We start from the raw sequence: 19,433 nt of genomic DNA on the forward strand, positions 1-19,433 counted from the left end.
CTTATTTTATCGACCCCGAAAGTATGAAAGGCAAAGCTGACCGTGGCAGAGTTTGAACTCCGTTGAACCAACAAAAACCGTTACTAAAGTAGTTGTTTTATAATATTCTTTACGTTCTGAGTTCTGAGTTCAAATTCTGCCGAGGTCAACTTAGCCTTTCATCCTTTCGAGGTCGATAAATTAAGTACCAGTTGCGTACTGGGCGACTGGCCCTCTCCTCAAAAATTTCGGGCCTTGCGCCCAGAGTAGAAAAGAATAATGGTAACATGAGAGACAAATTTGATAATCTTTAAAAACTAAAACAACTTTTTGGCATTAACAACTTCCCTAATATGCAGCAAATATTCAAATGTTCATTTCAGTATTTTTTTTATAATTCAAGGATACTATAGTTCTTGTATTTAGTCTCTACCAAGCTTTAATAGCTTTCTTTTCTGTTCTTCTATTTCCTAATTTGGTTTTGTGCGTGTGCATGTGTGTATGTGTGTGTGTATGTGTGTGTGTGTGCGTGTGTGTACATGTGTGTGTATATGCATGTGCGCGCGCCTGTGTGAATGTGTATGTGCATGTGTGAGTGTGTTTGTGTGCGTGTGTGTGTGTGCATGTGTGTGTGCGCATGTGTGTGTGTGCATGTATGTATGCGCGTGTGTGTGTATGTGTGTGCGTGTGTGTGGTAATAAAATGTTCGACAGTATAGAATTTATTTAAAAATTAAAAAATCAGATATGCCTTCCATCCTACTATAGATATTGACATCAATCGACATGAAGATGAACAGTTCAGTCTAAAGTAGTTAAAGTAAAACTGCAGTCTCACCAAATCAGCATATTCATTGAGTCCTAGCCAGTAAGTGTGGAGGCCCATGTCAGCTTCAAGGTTGTGTTGATTTACATATTGAAGGTTCTTTTCCCAGATGACACGTCTGCAAATAAAAATAGGTCAAAACATAAAAGTTGAAGATCAAATTAGATTGAAAATAGGAAATCTGTATGAGAGATGGAAAAACATACACACGCGCGAACAAACACAAATTGATACACCATAGCTTTATGTATCTTGATAAACACACACACACAGGCGCATACACACACACACACACACACACACACACACACACACATATATATATTGAAATACCGTCTGGTATGTGTGTATGTGTGTGTGTGTGAGAGAGAGAGAGAGAAAGAGAGAGAAAGAGGAAGAAAGCGTGTATGAATGTTTATATGTATGTTTGTGTGTGTATGCTTAAACCTCCGATTCTTCAAACAATTCTTTTATAAACTATATCATTGGCAAAATCGGTTAGCGCGTCGAACAAAATGCACAGTGATATTTCTTCCGGTTCTTTACCCTCTGAGTTCAAGTTCCACCGAGGTCAACTTTCATTCCCTCCCCCCCGCAGGGCCGGTGAAACAAAGTACCTATCTAGTTCTGTGCCCGATGTAATCTTCTATCTCAAAATTTCAGGCCTTGTGCCTTTGTTAGAAACAATTATTATAATAATTATTATTATCATTATCATACTAATTGAGTGAGAGAGAGAAGTGTATGCCATCAAAGTGACAGTGAGGTACAAATATATGAAGCCCAGTACACTCATCATGACTACCCGTCAGATAAGGGCACACCAGTTACATGCATCACAACCATATGTGCGCGACATGATCTTATGTCAAGATAAACAGCACATGGCCTTGCAGGTGGGACCCAGTTAGAATTTTCTTCACGTCGAGTAGCTCATCCCACTCAAAAGGTTCCTCAATAAAATTTATTTAACGATGTTGAACGAACCACCCATGTTTCCAGAAATAAATTATCCAAACCCCAAAGAATTCCTCTCGACACATGGTTATGATACTCTCCCACTACTTCTGCTCATGATCAGAGATGCACATATCGTCAGCCACTAAGAGACATGCTCAACTGGTTAATGTCAAACAACTGACAAGCGAATCTGTGGTATTGAACAGAATATTTGCTACATGGCATCTTTTATACCAAGACAAAACAATGTACACTTCCATTTAGTTAAGATCAAAAACCATGAAAGCCACTGCCTTGTACTGCATCAGGGCATTATTATTATTATTATTATTATTATTATTATTATTATTATTATTATTATTATTATTGTTATTATTATTATTATTATTATTATTATTATTATTATTATTATTATTATTAAGCTGTTTTCCTCCTTTTCCTCCCTTACTTTCTGTACGTTAAGGATGACACTCAAAAAGACAGATAGCAAGGGAGTAACGCTTGTATTTTGTTTATAAAAGGGAATTGTTTCAATAATTGGAAATGCATAATTTAGAATTATACTATTTAAGCGTCTGCATCTAATGACAATAATGACGATGAAGACAACGGTTACGATAACATATATAATATAGTATATGTATGTATGTGTATGTATGTATGTATGTATGTATGTATGTATGTATGTATGTATGTATGTATGTATGTATGTATGTATGTATGTTTGTATGCATGTATGTATGTATGTATATATGTATGTATATATATATATATATATATACATACACACACACATATACATTGTGTTATGTGTATAGAAAGCACTTACCTAACGAATTCATTTTCTGCCGTTTCGTATTTTTTATTAAATAATTTCATATATGTTTGCCAACTCTGGTCCAGGAAATTGTCCGAGAGCGGGACAGAGGCCGCACATGCGACGAACAACAGAACAGCTACTAGTGATTTCATTTTCATTCCTGAACATAAAAGAAAAATATAAGATAAAATATACATATGGAAGCAAATATATAGATAGTAAAACGTCGCAGTAGATGAGGTGTTGGTGAAGATTATTTGGAGGGCCGTGTGTATAAGGTACTGAATAAACAACCGATTGGTAAGAAAAACTGTGTTGTGTATTATTGTTCGTAGGAAGGGGAGAACAACCGACAATTAAATGGCTACAGTTCCTCCCAGGGCTAAATGTATACGTATAGGTCAGAGAACAGCTTGCCTCTCCAAGCATCGGAGGTGGAAGCTATTCCTTAGCACATGTCAACTCATCAAAGCGTTCCAGCTACGATCATTCCACCTTATTTTCAAGCAATTAATCCATGGTTACATTATTTACATTCCATTCCCTTTTTCTTTTTAAGATGTTAAAGTGCGGTTTAAAGGAGATCTGACTAAAGGAAATCTGGCTGCTACTTCTAACAAGTTGCGTGACCATGCAGATGTTCGCTTGTTGGCCTCACTGAAACAATGTTTCATTATGTTACAGTGCTGAGTTGGACTTCTTTTTGCATATAACACACGCGCGTGCGCACACACAAACATACAAACACGCACGCATGCACACTCACACACATGAACACACACATAGTGAAAAAGAGAAGGAGAGTAAGAGAGCGTGAGTGAGCAAAAGAGGGAGTGAAAGAGAGAGAGAGAGAGAGAGAGAGGAGAAAGATGGTGCATATTAGGCCATTAAAATTGGAGATTTAGTCGTTGGCAGCTATTGTAAAATGGTCACACGCAAAACAATGTACAACCTACTCTTGTTTCGAAATTTCAAATTTATTGTAGGCATTTTAGTGCGTTTTTTTTGTGGGTGTGAAGTGTGGGGAAGATAGAGTGAGGTTCCGAACGATTTTTTCCCCATATTTTATTGAGAATAAAATCGAACCGCTCCGCTTGGCGAGTCACCTGTGAAAGGCTGGCATCTTATTTCCCTTTCGTCCTCTCTATCCAATTTCTGAGACAGAACGCTATGTTCTCAGATCATAGCATAATTCAGTAATAGGAAACGAAGCTAGACTGAGATGATTATAATTAAGCATCTTTGTCATGATCACAGTATGCAACACAACGCAATGCTGATAGAAAGAAACAAACCGACAATCTTTCTGTTCGGTCGTTTGACATGCTATCGACTTGGTCACATTGTAGATTTCTCAGAAGGGCTTTTAAAGCAATTATAATGGTTTAGTCTGAGGATGATTGAGAGTCACCAGGATTTTTTTGCAGGGCATCCCATGAATGGTGAATGGAAGGAAGGAAGGAAGGAAGTATGGAAATTATTTGTTGACCAGTGACCGGATCAGAACTCTTGCAACAGCATCATCTTTACCAAAGTTTACCGCGGCCAAGATGTTGCAGCTAAACCGAGCGACGGATTAAGATCTTAGGGATAGCAAAATCTTCACTTACCTTAAGTGATGAAAATATGAAGTTCATATGACACGAAATTGTTGTTTTATAGGCAGGTTACAGAATGGGTTATACCACTTGACCTGCTCAACACGTGAGAATCGAACTGATAAACAACTATTTTATCAGATAATTAGTTTAATAATAGATAAAAATTGAACTACTACTAGTTTTAGTGATAACTGGGACACGCTACTTGCAGTATCCATAATATAAGTAGATCTTTTATTATAATAGTATTAGTATTATTCGTAGTGCTGGTAGTCGAAGTAAAAGTTGACAGGATCAAATGATGCATCATGCGATCTTATCTCATGACCCTAGTAGTAGTAGTAGTAGTAGTAGGCAAAGTCACATAGTATAATGCTGATATGATTAGAAGACGTACAAAAAGAAAGACATTCTGAGAGACGGCTGAGGGGGATGTGCGGATTCAATGTATAAGGAGAATCAGAGTAATATAAATATAATGGTAAAGAATTGTGAAGAGATGGAGAGAAAAAGGTTAAAAAAATTAGGGGAAAGAAGATGAGAGAGAAGGAGAGAAGGAGAGAAAGAAAGAGAGAGCAAGATTATGGGAGAGATGAGAGATGGAAGGGGAAGACAGAAGGAGAGAGGAAGATTAGTGTACAGAATATGAGAGAGGCGTAGAAGATAGAATTGCCAGTTAAGAGTTAAATCAGTTTGTTTTTCGACGACATCTAGTATTGAACTAAAATCTCTTTTATTTTGTATATCAACGCTGTTGTGTAACCCAAGTCGCCCTTGGTTAGTATCTATGATCAATGGGATTCCAGTGGCTTTCCAGTTATTTTTTCTCAAGAACAATGTATCTAGGACTATGTCATCCAATCTGTTTTTTGGTTGTTGTTTCTGTTGTTGCTGTTATTGTTGTTGATGCAGACCTTTTATCAAAAGCGCTCTAATAGTGGCCACCTGGTATATTCTTTCAAACACTATTTAGGATCACATTATTCAATGTGTTCTTCCCTATTTAAGTCGCAAATGTATTATTATAGGGACATTTGATGGATATTTCTAGCAGTCGAGCGATCACGTAGTGATATTTCTAGTAGTCGAGCGATCATGTAGTAATTTACCTCGTTTGGTAAATTATTGGTATTAACGTTTAACCACAGGTCAGTTCTGGATAAGCAAGCTTATTATCAAAGGGCTTTGTTCGTGTCCATTCTATCTTTTGTTTCCAGACATAGTGTATCAAAGACCATGTTATTCTCTATTGTTGTTCTGTGTGCTTCTCTATTGTTGTTGTTGTTGTTGGTGGTGGTGGTAAGTCAAAAGTCAGCTCTCGTTGGTTCATTTACGTAATTTTAAACTAAGTTCCAATTCAGACACGAATAATACTTGAAAGAGTCAAAACTGTAGTTTGAAGGGCAATAACTATTATTTACTGTTTAGCATTTTTTAAAAACAAGATCAAGGAAAAAATGTTGCCATTGTGGGTATCAAAACTTCTGAACTTTCGGAGAGCATGTTCCTCATTACTTGGTCTTTTACAGCTGATATTTTAGCTCTACCAGAAAGTTCTTTGCCGAATGCCAGCTGATTGAAAGTTGATTTTTACTCGCGTGGATGCATAAAAAATGAGCGCTGTAAATCTGGAGTTGGTTTTGCCATCAAATTAAACAGCATGCGCAAATAAGGAATCTAGCAAATGGTGTAAATGATCGTTCATATCCATTCATCTCCCTCTCAGTATCACACTAGTCAATGCCTGTCCACTAGCCATGTCCAACCATGAAGAATTTGATACACTCATCGCAAACGTCTCTTAAGAGATGTTAGTAATTTTGGGTGATTTCCAAGAGTGTGTATAGACTTTCAAGCATGTGAAAGTGTGATAATAGAAGACTCCCTTTCTTTCTTCTCAACGCCTAGTACACGTGAACTTTTGATACAAATACTATATTTCGCCTTCCAGGTTGCAACGAAGCAACATGGATGCATCCATGATCCAAGAATTGACACATTTTAGAATATGTCATCACGCGGCGGTGACAGGCAAGATGTTCTGGGCATTAACAAGATGTTCCGGCTGTGTGTGGAGCTCAACACTGGACCAATAACAGATTAGTGTTATTCAAACTTGCCATCACTGTAGATTTAGAATCTCCCCTAGGAGCGTAACACAACAAAATTGAAACCAGTTGACACCGCTGACATAATTTGAAATAACTTCAACACTACGTTATACCATCTACTCAGTAAATGTTGAGGAAGAATGGAAAAACAAACACCTGAACCGAGCAATAAGGAAACACCTGGACTGATTTGACGAAAATGATAGCTGTACTAAGAACCTTTCAAGAAGTTCAAGCTTTTTTTACAACATACTACTGAGATACACCTAACATATCTAAGAAAATAGCATTCATGGAGAAACGCTGGAATATACAAACCGATTAAGGATCATGCAAGAAAGCGGATTACCAAACAATGTGAGGTGATTATGGTAATAAACATGACTAGAAGATTATCCATGACATTCAGTCGTATGTTGAAAAAAGGAACTGCAGATCTTCTAAGCGCTGATAGATCAACACCTCTCACGACAATAAATGAAACTGTAATCTGATTACAGCTCCTAAGTAGCCAATCATCCCATCCATGTAGAAATGGCAAAAGCCATCATGCTATTGTCTTGCCGCAAACCTCGTAGATAAGATATGCTATTCTATCGGAAATTTACAAGTTTGGAAAATGCTATGAATAATACCAAGATGCACACTTCACATTTGTTGATCTAACCAAGTCATTTGACACGATAAGTTATATTTAAGTTTCTTTGTCCAAACATATTCACTAATATTGTCAGACAGTTTCAAGACAGCATGATGGCTCATATCCTCAACGATGACGAATCATCCGTAGACTTTCTTGTTAACAATAGTTTAACCATAAATATATAATAGCGTTAACGTTGTGCACTATGATGTTCTCAACTATGCTCACAGATGCCCTCGAGGTTACAGAACGGATAGTGAACTTAACAATCTTGTACACCAGAAATCAATTACTGAAGTTCAAACTGCCACTGTCTGTGACACCTCATTGCAGAACATGACTGTGCATTGAAACCAAACAATGCAAATTATACGCAACGAACTATGAAATTTCTCTGTATCCTACGGTAACTGAGGTCACCATCAGCATTACAAAAACTAAAGTAGTGTATCGACTTTCACCAGGCTACGAGTTCATTAAGCCAAAGATCATGATCAAAGATACTTGTGCCCTGGTAGCTGAGGAGTTCAACTATTAGTAGCATTTTTCCCCAGACCCGACTATATTGACAATATCAGTTTTAAGGGAAATAAAAGAAGCTAACGTTTTTTGAAATCTACACACCACTGTTTGGGAACATAGGAGTTTCATACCTTTCTTTACGTCTGCGAGGCATAGGCCATTTACAGCTGATGCATTGATAACTGAATTACTTTAATACAACATGTCTTTGCTGGTTATTCTTCTTACACGGCGAAACAAGACTTGTTGAACTGCTCATATCACTCGCATGAATAATGTGCACATAGCAAAGCAAGTTCGTTTTGGTGAACTTGAACACAGAAGGGAACAGTCTACGACTAGGAAAAATGCTACAAGGATAGCTTGAAAGTAACGTTGAAAGCTATGAGCATTGACACAGAATTCTGAGAACAGCTTTCTCAGAAAAGAGCCGTTTGATACCCATTCATCAACAGAAAGCACAAAATCCTCATAAGAGAAATGCATTTGTGCAACAAAAACCAAATTTGAGCTTCACAATGCTCGGTCAGTCGACTCCTCAAATGAAGCTACATGCCACATGTGCCCTCTTTCCATTCCATAATCATAATTGGTCCATCAGCACAGTATGGATACATACGATCTAATCAACCAACTAGTCAAAGTCATGGCCATCGTCGATTACCAATTGACGAACTCACTTGTCCATTCCAGGCGAGACCATCCAGTCTCTTTTCATAAACCTTTTTGTCAGATATTATCCAATATTTTCTGCACATTTTAAAGACAGCACAGTTTGATTTAAGTGAAATTTAGCTGCTATAGCAGCAGGCTCCTTCTGGGGGTTTGTCGATAGCAGAGGTTGCAGAGGTGGGTGTTGGGTAACGTTGACCCTGATGAGGTTGTTGATATTGGAGGTGATGAGAGGGACCTTGTTTATTTTCAAATTATCTCCTGACTTAGTATATGTACAGTTTTACTATTTAATGTGTTCCTATGTTTTTGAGAAAGTGAGATGTAATTTGGCGGCTACTTTTAGCTGGCCGAGCGAGCACAGAGACTCCTCGATGGTTCATGATGGTTGTTGTATTGTTAATGTTGATGATCGTGGTGATGGTAGTAGTATGGAAGATGGTGATGTTGTTATTGTTTGTAGTAGTGAAGGAGGTTATGTGAATTATGATAATGATATTATTGCTAGTGGAGTTTGTGGTGAGTGTGGGGTAGTTTGAAGTGAAGATAAGTGGTAGATATGAGTATTTAACTTTGATACTGAAAAGCAGAGTTGCTGTCTGCAATGGAATACATGTTTACAGGTTATCTACACCTCACATGATTATCATTTCAAGCTTCAGATGAGATAACCCTTATCCTACCACCACACATACACAAACACACAGTACACTTCGCGAATATAAGGAGATCTCATTTGTATAGTTCATTTAAGAACTTTCACACGAAATCTATTATGTTAGTTCTCGTGACTGATCAAATATGAATTATAATTACTTTAGAGGTAAACTATTAAATATAGATAGCGTAGAGCTGACCTAATTTGATCAAATGTAATTAACTTAGATTTTAACATGTTCAAGATTGGTTGACTTCGACCTAAGCGAACCTCATTTGACATAACTAGCCTAGACTTAAGCTAACTTCATTAGACTAGATATAATTAGCTTAGGTCTCAGATAATCCGAAAAAAAAATAGCGTTCATGATTGCTGATATTCGAAATTGCTCTCATATATGCTATCTAACGCCACAACCTCTAATTATGACTATGAACTATCTGACCGTATGGTCTCTAACCCTATTGTCCATAATGGTCTGACCTGGTCTCTGATACAAAGACCTCTGATATTCAAAGTGTCCCAGATCCCTAAGATAATTGATCACCAAACATGTTCACTATTGTTTAGACATGTTCTCAGACCTTAAAATCGCTGACCTCTAGATATGGTTTCTGATCTAATCGTCGCTGATCTACAAAGATGCTAGATGGCTCTACAATATTTAATCGACAGACATGCTCTTTGATGTCTGATCTCCAGATTTAATGTCTGGCCATAACATGATTGTCAAATAAGATTTCATATCCCGTGACATCTGATATCTGACATACTTCTAAACACTTGGGCTCTGGTCTCTGATTTCCAAATATAGACTTTCTGGTCTCTGAATATAGACCACTTGGGATCCAAATATTGATCCTATGAAGTGTTTCCCAATATGATTTTCTTATCTCAGAACCTCTGATCGCCAAGTATGCTTTCCGACCTCATGAGCTCTAATCAACAGAAATATTCTAACACTACTTTCTTATGTTTAAACATTGGCTCAGACGCCATAAACTATTATCTCCAATTTTTCTCTCTGATCCATAACGTCTGATCTCCAAGTATTCTTCATGAAATCAAGATATATGCTCTTTAGTCAATTATTCTGAACGCCAAACATAGCCTCTAACCTATGATCTCTGATCGCTAAATATAGTCTCGTTCTTGTGATCTCTAATCTTCAGGTATGGTTTCTGACCTCCACGACTTCAAGCTCTCTGACTCTATGTCCCCTGGTTTCCATTATAGTCTCTGATCTCCAAACATGATGTTTAACCCATAACATCAAATTTCCTAACATGCAAACTGACTTCAAGACATATATCTAGCCAGAGTATCTAACCCCGTGAACTATGATCTCTTGTCATGGTCTCTGATTCCATAGTCTTCGACCTAGTAGCCTCTAATGTTCAGATATTATTTCTATTTCTGGTCTCCTGTTATAATCTCCGACCCTATGACATCTGGTCTCCAGACTATCGTTGTGTCCTGATGAACTCTTTCTCTGACACATAATATTATCTCCAGACTAGCTCTCTAACTCCATAAACTCAAAACATGCTCTCTATTTCATGATCTCTCATTTCCAGAAATCTTCTTTAAACCTATCAATTCTGAATTCCATCCCGGCTCTCCAACTCATGATAAAGGTTCGATCAACAAGACCATTCACACTGGTTTCTAATCTAAAATGCTTTATGTTTCCATAACCTGTCGTCTCTAAACTTGGCTTCTGATCTCTGTGATCTCTTAACTTTACACATCCTGACTGATTCTTGACATATGATACCCAAACAAATTTTTTTCAGGCTCCAAGTATAACCTTAGGATTCCATGCGATATTGTCTCGAAGCCCAGACTCTGAATTCATGACCCACGATCTCCAGATATGGTATTTGAAATCCATGACATGTCACCTCCAGATATAATTATAGTTTCTGAATTTGACCCATTTTGTCTGACCATAGGGTCTTTAACCTTATGTCTTCTGATGTCCAGACATGGTTTCATTCTGCAAGACCTTGATATGCTCACTGACCTTATGATCTTTCATCACCAGAAATGATCTCTGATTCATGACAACTGATCACCAGATAATGTTTGTAACCCCTCGTTCTCTAGTCCAATGGTCTCTGGTTTCTTGGCCATAGGCTCCCAACCCATGAACTCTGAACCTATTATCACTGATCGCCAGAAATACTCATACTTTTTGGCCTTAAAGTTCCAGGTTTGAACTTTGACCACTGATATATGATTTTAAGACAGGGTCCCTAACTCTACAGTTACTGATCCCCAGCTTTGGTCTTTGATCGCAAGATATCCGTTATTATGATTTCTGATTCTATAATCTTTAACACTCAAGGTTTCTCGACTTATGGTCTTTGATACTATAGTGTCTGATCTCTGTAGCCTTTCATTTCCAGATATGCTTTCTGCTTTCAGGATCCCTCATTTCCAACAATCTTAGATTCCATGACCCTTCGTTTTATTTTGTTTGTTCTTTTATTGTTTTGGTCGGCATCAGATATTGTATTCTTGGATCTTACAAACTCTCTGGGCACCATTAACGTTTCACTTACACTCTTGTAAGTCGACACTAGCAAGTAAAGCATGGAAGGGGAGGTAATTCCAGGGAACCTATGTTCCAAAGATGAAGGGTTGGACATAGTAGTTAATGCGAAAGCTAGAGTGTATACAGTACGGGTAATAAGGGACACGAGAATCGAGCATTATTGAATGGAGATGGCACGAGACAAATGATTTCTGAGGAGCAGAGGCTGCAGCAATAGCGGTAACAAAGCAGAGAGAGGAAACAGCATGTCTGTGACCCAGAGGTGTCTCGGTGAACGATTCCATGCCAATCAGTCTAGCTGATAGAGTGTGGGTCAGTGATGATTTAATCAGCACACATTTTGAAAGTATAACCTGACTAAAAGCAACTGACCTAAGAGCCAAGAATTAGACAGAGTTCATCTGTTTTCTTAACAATAAATGAATATGATTTAATAGCAGATTTCTCACAATCAAAAGCTTTCTTGTGTTTGGCAGTGTTTTTATGAGCTAACAGCATTGATTTGTTAGCATTTTGAAGACAACGTCGCTAGAAACGCAGTAGCAGGTGTCAGGATTTTTATCCTCTTGCCGTAACTAATCTTTAAGCTCAGCATCCTCCAATCACGACTTCTTTAAATTTTGGGTGTACCACTACCTCTTTTTGGACATACTTTGCAAGGGGTTACAAAACAAAAACACCCACTCAAAATGTTGTTAAATTTTAAATCGCGGGTAACAATCGAAGCGTACACCATCATCACAGTCAAGCTGTCAACTGACGGTGTTAGAGTTTCAGAAAAGTGTACAAGCGGCCACCAACGCGTTGTAACTTGTTGCCCGGTATGATACAAGTATAAACAAATAATGAACGCGTTCGATCGGTAATTACGTCACATACAATATTTGTATCGATAAATTCATTATGTGAGATGATTATGGATGATATATAGAAAGTTTACAAAGTATTAGAATAGGTGCAACTTTGGTACATATTGCATCCAAAGAGTATGACACTGAATTCTCTTTAAAAGACAAGTTTGCAGCTAAAACTAACTTAAAAACCCAGATTTACTGTAACTTTGGAAATTAAAACCCATAAACCCATCATTACTAAAAAAAACCCAGATCTAGATGGGGAAAAAACCTATCAGTGGCATCCCTGAGTTACTAGAAGCACTACGCCATAGGATCTGGAAGGTGAGGAACATTGTGTAATATGTGGATGTTTGATGGTGAGTTTCGATAATCCAGTTGCTTGATGACCCGTCAGGCGCAAAGACTGTGATATTATGGTTAAGATTGACTTCAGAGATAAGAAATGATGAACACTGAGTGGTGAAATTTTGTGTCAGTCTGGAATGTGTGTAGAACAGTGGTTGTCAATGTTTTCGATCTTAGGCTGCATTGGAACTAGTACAAAAATTACTGACGCATTTCGCATTATAACTTTAAAGTACATTGTATTTAGATGTTTAAAATTGAGAAAAATATAGAAAACTATTGCAAACTTGTGTATGAATTATGAATAATTTATAAATCATAAATAACAGGCGCAGGCGTGATACTTTAGGCAAGAGTCGACCAAAGCGCGTGAGTGGATTTAGTAGACGGAAACCAAAAAGAAACTTGTGTATGTGTGTGTGTGTGTGTGTGTGTGTGTGTGTGTGTGTGTGTGTGTGTGTGTGTGTGTGTGTGTGTGTGTGTGTTAGTGTATTTATATATCCGTAACTTAGAGGTTTAGCAAAAGTGACCGATAGAACAAGTACCAAATTTAGAAGAAAATATGTACTGGAATCAATTCATTCGACTAAATATTCCTCAAGGCGGTGCCCCAGTATGGCCGCAGTCTAATGACTGAAACAAGTAAAAGATAAAAGATAAAAGATAAAAAGCATGTTTTTCAAGATTCTCTTAAGCCTTAAATTTTATTTTTGAAAATCCATGAAACACTAAGCTGAGAAAACCGCTTTAGAACGATTAGTGAAGAGAATGTAAGTGGTAGATGTAGTGAATTGAAGACTGGGAAGCATTTGATTTCTGTGCCGGCTACTTCAGCATAGCAAGAACTGTAAGAGGCAAGAAGAGTTGTGAGCATTGAAGCCATCGAACACAATGATCTCGAAGTGTGATAGATGTTATCAACGCAATAAATAATACGGTGGAAGTGTTATTGGTGGCTGGAGGAGTTTGATGAGCAGTACAGAAAATGTATTTGGAAGTATAGGGGAACTGGAATTCCTTGTTGGGTATGTGAGTGACTGGTAGAGCCACACATAGTTCCTGCTTGGAAATGTAAGAGACTCACTCTGGAGAGAGAAATTTACAAATGTGCTCACACCACAGAGAGACGTTTGAGTTATGTGTGCATACCAGACCATAGAGATGGAATAGAAAGAGAGGTTGAGAAATTTGAGTCTCTAACAAGAATAATAAGTGTAGTTTACGTGTTAGTATGAAATGTTGCATAGAATACAGATCAGATCTGGTGTTGAACAGAGAACCATACTGTACACTCGTACATTAAGTAGTTTTTCCTATCGACTGGTGTGTGTTAGCCCAGGTAACTGTATTACATCTACTAACTCAAAAATTCCTATTGGCTGGTGTGTGTTAGCCCAGGTAACTCTATTATATCTACTAACTCAAAAATTCTATGTTCTCACTAGCTGCTGGTGGGGCGATTTTCATTTCCCTCTTATATATATATTGTGATTTTGAACATTTAAACACAGCACGTCCATAAGAGATATTATCTCTAGACGTATACCGTAATAAATATATATACAGCTCTCTTTCTCTCTCTCCCTCTCTCTCGCTCTCTCTCTCTCTCTCTCTCTCTCTCTCTCTCTCTCTCTCACTCTCTCTCTCTCTCTCTCTCTCTCTCTCTTCACACACACACACACACATACACACATAAATATATACACATGCATAGAAAAGTAGTAGCCGAATCAATTTTAAATACTTATTCGTTCAATTGTTATCCATTAACATAAATATACTTGCAATTAATTTATAAAAATATCTACTACGCTGAATGCCAACAGTTTCTAATAATTTTCATACTGTAGGTAGGTAAGGGATACTTGGTAGGAAGAACGTAATTGGTTTTCATCTACATTTATTACTTGGAGGGATATGTTTCAATTCAGTTTTTGGAACGTTTCGAACAACTGTATTTCGTCAATATAGAAGGAAGGAAAAGTGAGAAAAATTGTTTTGAAGAAGGAAAAAATGGTGTATTATAGACAGCATCGGATTGGATGAGACAAAAGTTAACACAGGCTTGAGAAATCGGATAGCGATCGAAAATAAAGGGGTAAAAAGGCAGTTCGTGGTAGAGAGGAAATGCGTATTTTCTTCTTTTCCCGTATCCATTTCATTACCAGTCACATTTCCTTCAGCCTTACCTCGTGTTCCGTCATCCACTCTCACCAACGCACCAACCTGCAAAATTTGGGCTTATTCACTTCAACCTCGCTATTTCGCCCACCTTCCCTCAACATCTTGCTCTTTTTTCGACGCAAATGCAGCCTGACCGACCTTCTGTTGCTCAGCCTCTTCACCTCTCTCTACACATAAACTGTATCATTTTGCACTCGCTCCCGCTATCATATCTGTCACTTTGTCCAGAGCATCACCAACCTTTTGATTCTTGTTTTCTCTTTGTATATTACAAATAGTTTCACCTCTGGAAATCTCTTCCTGCCCATTATTTCCCCATGCAGTTGTGAATTTGAAGTTTTTCATCAACTACGTCGATCTTGGAGTGTGATAGGTATAAGCACTGTCCCATCTCTAGAACAAACTATTAAAAAATGAGTGTATGTTTGTGTTTGAATGTGCGTGTGTAGGTGCGTGTGTGCATGCGCGTGTGCTTGTGTATGTGTGTGCGTGTGTGTGCGCGCGCGATCGGTCGTTTGACTTCAAAAGTGAATAATGGTATATAAAACACGATCTCTCTCTATATAAAACTGAGAATGTGTGTGTATCTGTCTGTCTGTCTGTCTGTCTGACTGTCTGTGTGTTTCCCTAAAACTTGAGAACTACACAACCAATTTCATTCAAATTTTACATATGCCTTACTTAGGGTCCATGTAGTTTCATGAGCAAAAAAATTCAACTTTTTGCCTAGCGCGAGGCCATAGCAATATCATATCTTCTCCACTATTTCAGTATTACGTGTTAAAAGTGAAACAAAAATATTTCTCTATTTTATGTCAGATACTTTCACTTTCACAATAAAAATTAGAAATAATAATAACAATTGAATTATACGTAGTAAGTAATAATTAAAATCAAACTAAAGTATAATATAATCGTAACATAACAAAAGTAAAAATAGCAATTGGTATAAAATTGCATCAATGACTTGAACTTGAATAAGTGGTTTCACATGAATAGGAATAAACGAAAAATAAAATTAGCGTGCAGAAATGGAATAGTCCAGATGGAGCTGTGCACATACCCTTTACCACTACTTTTACATTAGATTATCTGCTAATTAGCTAGCATTAAGTATCTATATGAAGTTTAGCTGTATGTAATGTCTGTTTTCTCGAACAGCATCTTCTACTGAGTACTGCTGTTTGTTTATTTTCTTATACATAAAGGACTATAGCTTCAACTGCGTACTGCTTTTTGATTCACCGTAAAGTTTGTTGTTATTATTATTACTGTTTAACTATTGTTGTCCCGTTTGTTGGCTTCTCGTAAGGGAAACATTGTTGTGTTGCATTTGTTAAATAATTGTAAACTATAACCCTCCCCCTTTGGGAGAAGGAGATTTGGTTATTGTTTAAAAATTGGATTGTGTCCCTGTTTGGGGAAATTGAGAATATTTTCAACGTTTACACGGAAGCATTTTTGTTAGAATGCCTTCGATAGAAGAAAGTCCCAAAATGAATTTTGCTGCAGCCGTCGGCGGGCGTCAGTTCATTAAAATTAAAATGGAAGAAATGCAAACCTATTTCGGATTGATCACCGACAAAGAAAGTGAATCTAGGATAACACCACCAAATGAAATAAAAAATTAAATTAAAGAAAAGACTATTGTCTATAAAGTATACAATGTAGAGAATAAAAAAAAGATTTGAACACCTGGAGGAAAGCACAATCGAAAAGTGTCTTGGTGCGACTATGAAAGATATCTAAACAGAGGCGGTAAATTCGCCACAATAGATGCAAGGTTCGAGTCAACGGAACTCGAATCTTGCAAAGTGGAAATATTTTATTTTTACTTTTATATCTGGGACGTAGGACGTCCCGGATAAAAATTTAAAATGTCCCCCCCAGAAGGCTGGATTTTAGTCTGGATTAAAAATGTCCCCCCCCCCGAAGGCTGGATGGTAGGCTGGATTGTAGCCACACTTCTATACAAGAGGGAGGACAAGATACAATTGATCGAAATTGCAAGAGACGGGCCTACAATTCCAGTCTGTTATATATTTTGAGTATTGTTAGCACTAGCGATATCAAGATATAACTTTGTATTTTGTATTTTATGTGTAGATGTTTATATATAGATGTACATGTAATATGTACACATATATATACACATATATACATGCACTAGCACTATGATCCGGCATAATGCTAGTATACGATAAACTTTTGAGTTAGTGAAGTTATCTTCATCATCAGAGAAGGTAAAACAATCATCTGGTAACAATTGAAACCAACTTCTAATGGGAAGGGAAGATAATCTTAAGAATCAAGATTTTTCGAACTGACACGACGCGAAGGATAACTTCAATAAAACAAGAAATTAAACTTTATAGTATTTCATATGTTTTTAATTGTTTATTGTTCAAACTCATGCTACTGGCCACTCTGAATTAATTTTCTTCGCTTATTTTTGTTTTAATTATGCAAACCAGTCCAAGTCATAAATGTTCTTTATAGTTTGTATACATATCTGAGTTCTTTGTCTGCTGGAACTAATGTAGGACAACTGTTCTGCTGATAGTGCTGAGGTAGAAACACATGACCGTATCTGCCAAGTTGTCTCCAGATAATCATACTGTCTTCACCTTAAGCTGGATGGTCTAATTCAATTGTAATTAAGTGTTCTTTGACAGAAAACGAAAGAGTTGCATGCATGTTGGATCGTCAGTCGATTTGGCCTTTTTACTGAAACCAAATAATCCTTCACAAACTGTTACTTAGAGTTTAACGCAACCGTTCATCAGACAATTATAATAATACGAATTCGTAAAAAACTTTTATAAATTAATTGAAAGTATATTTATGTTTATGGATAACAATTGAACGAATAAGTATTTAAATTGATTCGGCTACTAATTTCTATGCATGTGTATATATTTATGTGTGTGTGTGTATGTGGAGAGAAAGAGAGAGAGAGAGAGAGAGAGAGAGAGAGAGAGAGAGAGAGAGAGAGAGAGAAAGAGAGAGAGAGAAAGAGAGAGAGAGAAAGAGAGAGAGAGAAACAGAGAGAGAAAGAGTGAAAGAAAGAGAAAGAGGGGAGGGAGAAAAAGAGAGCGAACTGTATATATATATTTATTACGGCATATGTCTAGAGATAATATCTCTTATGGACGTGCTGTGTTTAAATGTTCAAAAGCACAATATATATAAGAGGGAAATGAAAATCGCTCCACCGGCGGCTAGCGAGAACATAGAAAACCACGTGTTTAGACGAGATTTGTCACCTCCAATATAAAGGAAACAGTAAATAAACCTCCGCTGCTATTGCGGATAGCCGCCCGGCTGAATAAAAATCCATTATAAGCAACAGAAGCAATATTAAATAAAAATAACCTTCAATGGCAATAAATCTTGTCAAAACATATGACTGGTTGTGCGTACTCACTATTGATAAAACCTTATGAGGTTAAAATGCATCTAGAGTTCCTGCTAACCGCTGCTGAGATGTCCCTCCGATATATAGCATTTTTAAAAGCAGCACATCTGTTATGTGTTGAGGAATACCGCAATGATTTTACCTTTCAATGATGTATTTGCATTAAATATTAAACATAGATGAGTATTTTAATTTCATATTGCTTCTGTTGTCTATTGCACATATATATATATATATATATATATATATATATATATATGCAAAAGTAACCGGAAACATTCTCTGTGGAAAAGCTCATTGTAGTTCGAACTTTGCGCCGCTAGAAGTCACTTGATGCAACCCTCAGATATCAGTATGTCGACCGGCGTGGTCGAGTTAAGTCGTACTGCCACGGGGTGCATCTTTGTTTTGCAGTGCTTCTCCCGTGTTCGTCGATTTTTGTAATGGTCGAAACAAAGAAACAACGTGCTTCTGTGAACTTCTGTTTGCTGCTGGGGAAAACCGCGGCCGAAACAGTTATCATGCTTCAAACAGCTTATAAGGATGCTACCATGAGCAAAGTACAAGTTTACGAGTGGTTTTCACCCTTTGGAATGGTCACTTGTCGCTTGAAGACCAACCTCGTTTATGGTGTCCGTCGGTTTCCCGAACGAATGAAAACACCATGAAAATTCATGAACTGGCCTTGGAGGACTATCACTCAACAACTGACGAACTCTTTGATATGACTGGTGCGCCTGGAGCTCCTGCCAACGAATTTTGAGCGAGGAATTGCGAGTGAAAAGAATTGCAGCAACATTTGTAGCTCGCTTGCTCACAGAAGATCAAAAGCAATCACGACTAGATGCGTATCGTGAGCAGAAAGAACAGCTGGAAATTGATCCGGACCTTTTTTTCGAAAGTGACGAAAGCTGGCGCTACGGAATTTGCAAATATGGAAGGGGTGAAGAAATAAACGGTGGAGGCATTAACAGGCATCACTTTGCAAGAGTTCCAGCAGAGCTTCGAACAGTGGAAAACGCGTCTGGACCGATGCATTGCTTCAAACGGAGAATACTTTCAAGGCAACAGTGTAAACAGGTAAAACTAAGTGAATATTGCAAGATTCCGGTTTCCTTTGGGTATTCACTCGTATATATATACAGGATATTCGGACTAAATTTCACGATTTTTTTATGTCTCCCTTGTTTAGGAACAGCTTCAATAGCGTTGGATAACATAATAATTAATTAAAGTTGTAGTTGAGAAAAAGTTAACTGAAATGTGGACTGAAAAAGC

At 37.4% G+C, this 19,433-nt stretch overlaps 1 protein-coding gene across 1 annotated transcript in view; it reads right to left on the reverse strand.

Annotated features, from left to right (window-relative positions):
• LOC115215560 (cathepsin L1-like) overlaps positions 1-4,213 on the reverse strand; it is an 11,415-nt gene extending 7,202 nt beyond the window's left edge. Inside the window, exons 1-3 of the mRNA XM_029784759.2 lie at positions 4,195-4,213; positions 2,594-2,744; positions 817-922 (exon numbers count right to left, since the gene is read on the reverse strand). Coding sequence (XP_029640619.1) covers positions 817-922; positions 2,594-2,742 — 255 coding nt within the window. The 5' untranslated portion in view covers positions 2,743-2,744; positions 4,195-4,213. The remainder of the gene's footprint in view (positions 1-816; positions 923-2,593; positions 2,745-4,194) is intronic.
• Between the last annotated feature and the right edge of the window lie 15,220 nt (positions 4,214-19,433).

Source organism: Octopus sinensis, linkage group LG9 (genome assembly GCF_006345805.1).
Source record: "Octopus sinensis linkage group LG9, ASM634580v1, whole genome shotgun sequence".
NCBI lineage: Eukaryota > Metazoa > Mollusca > Cephalopoda > Octopoda > Octopodidae > Octopus > Octopus sinensis.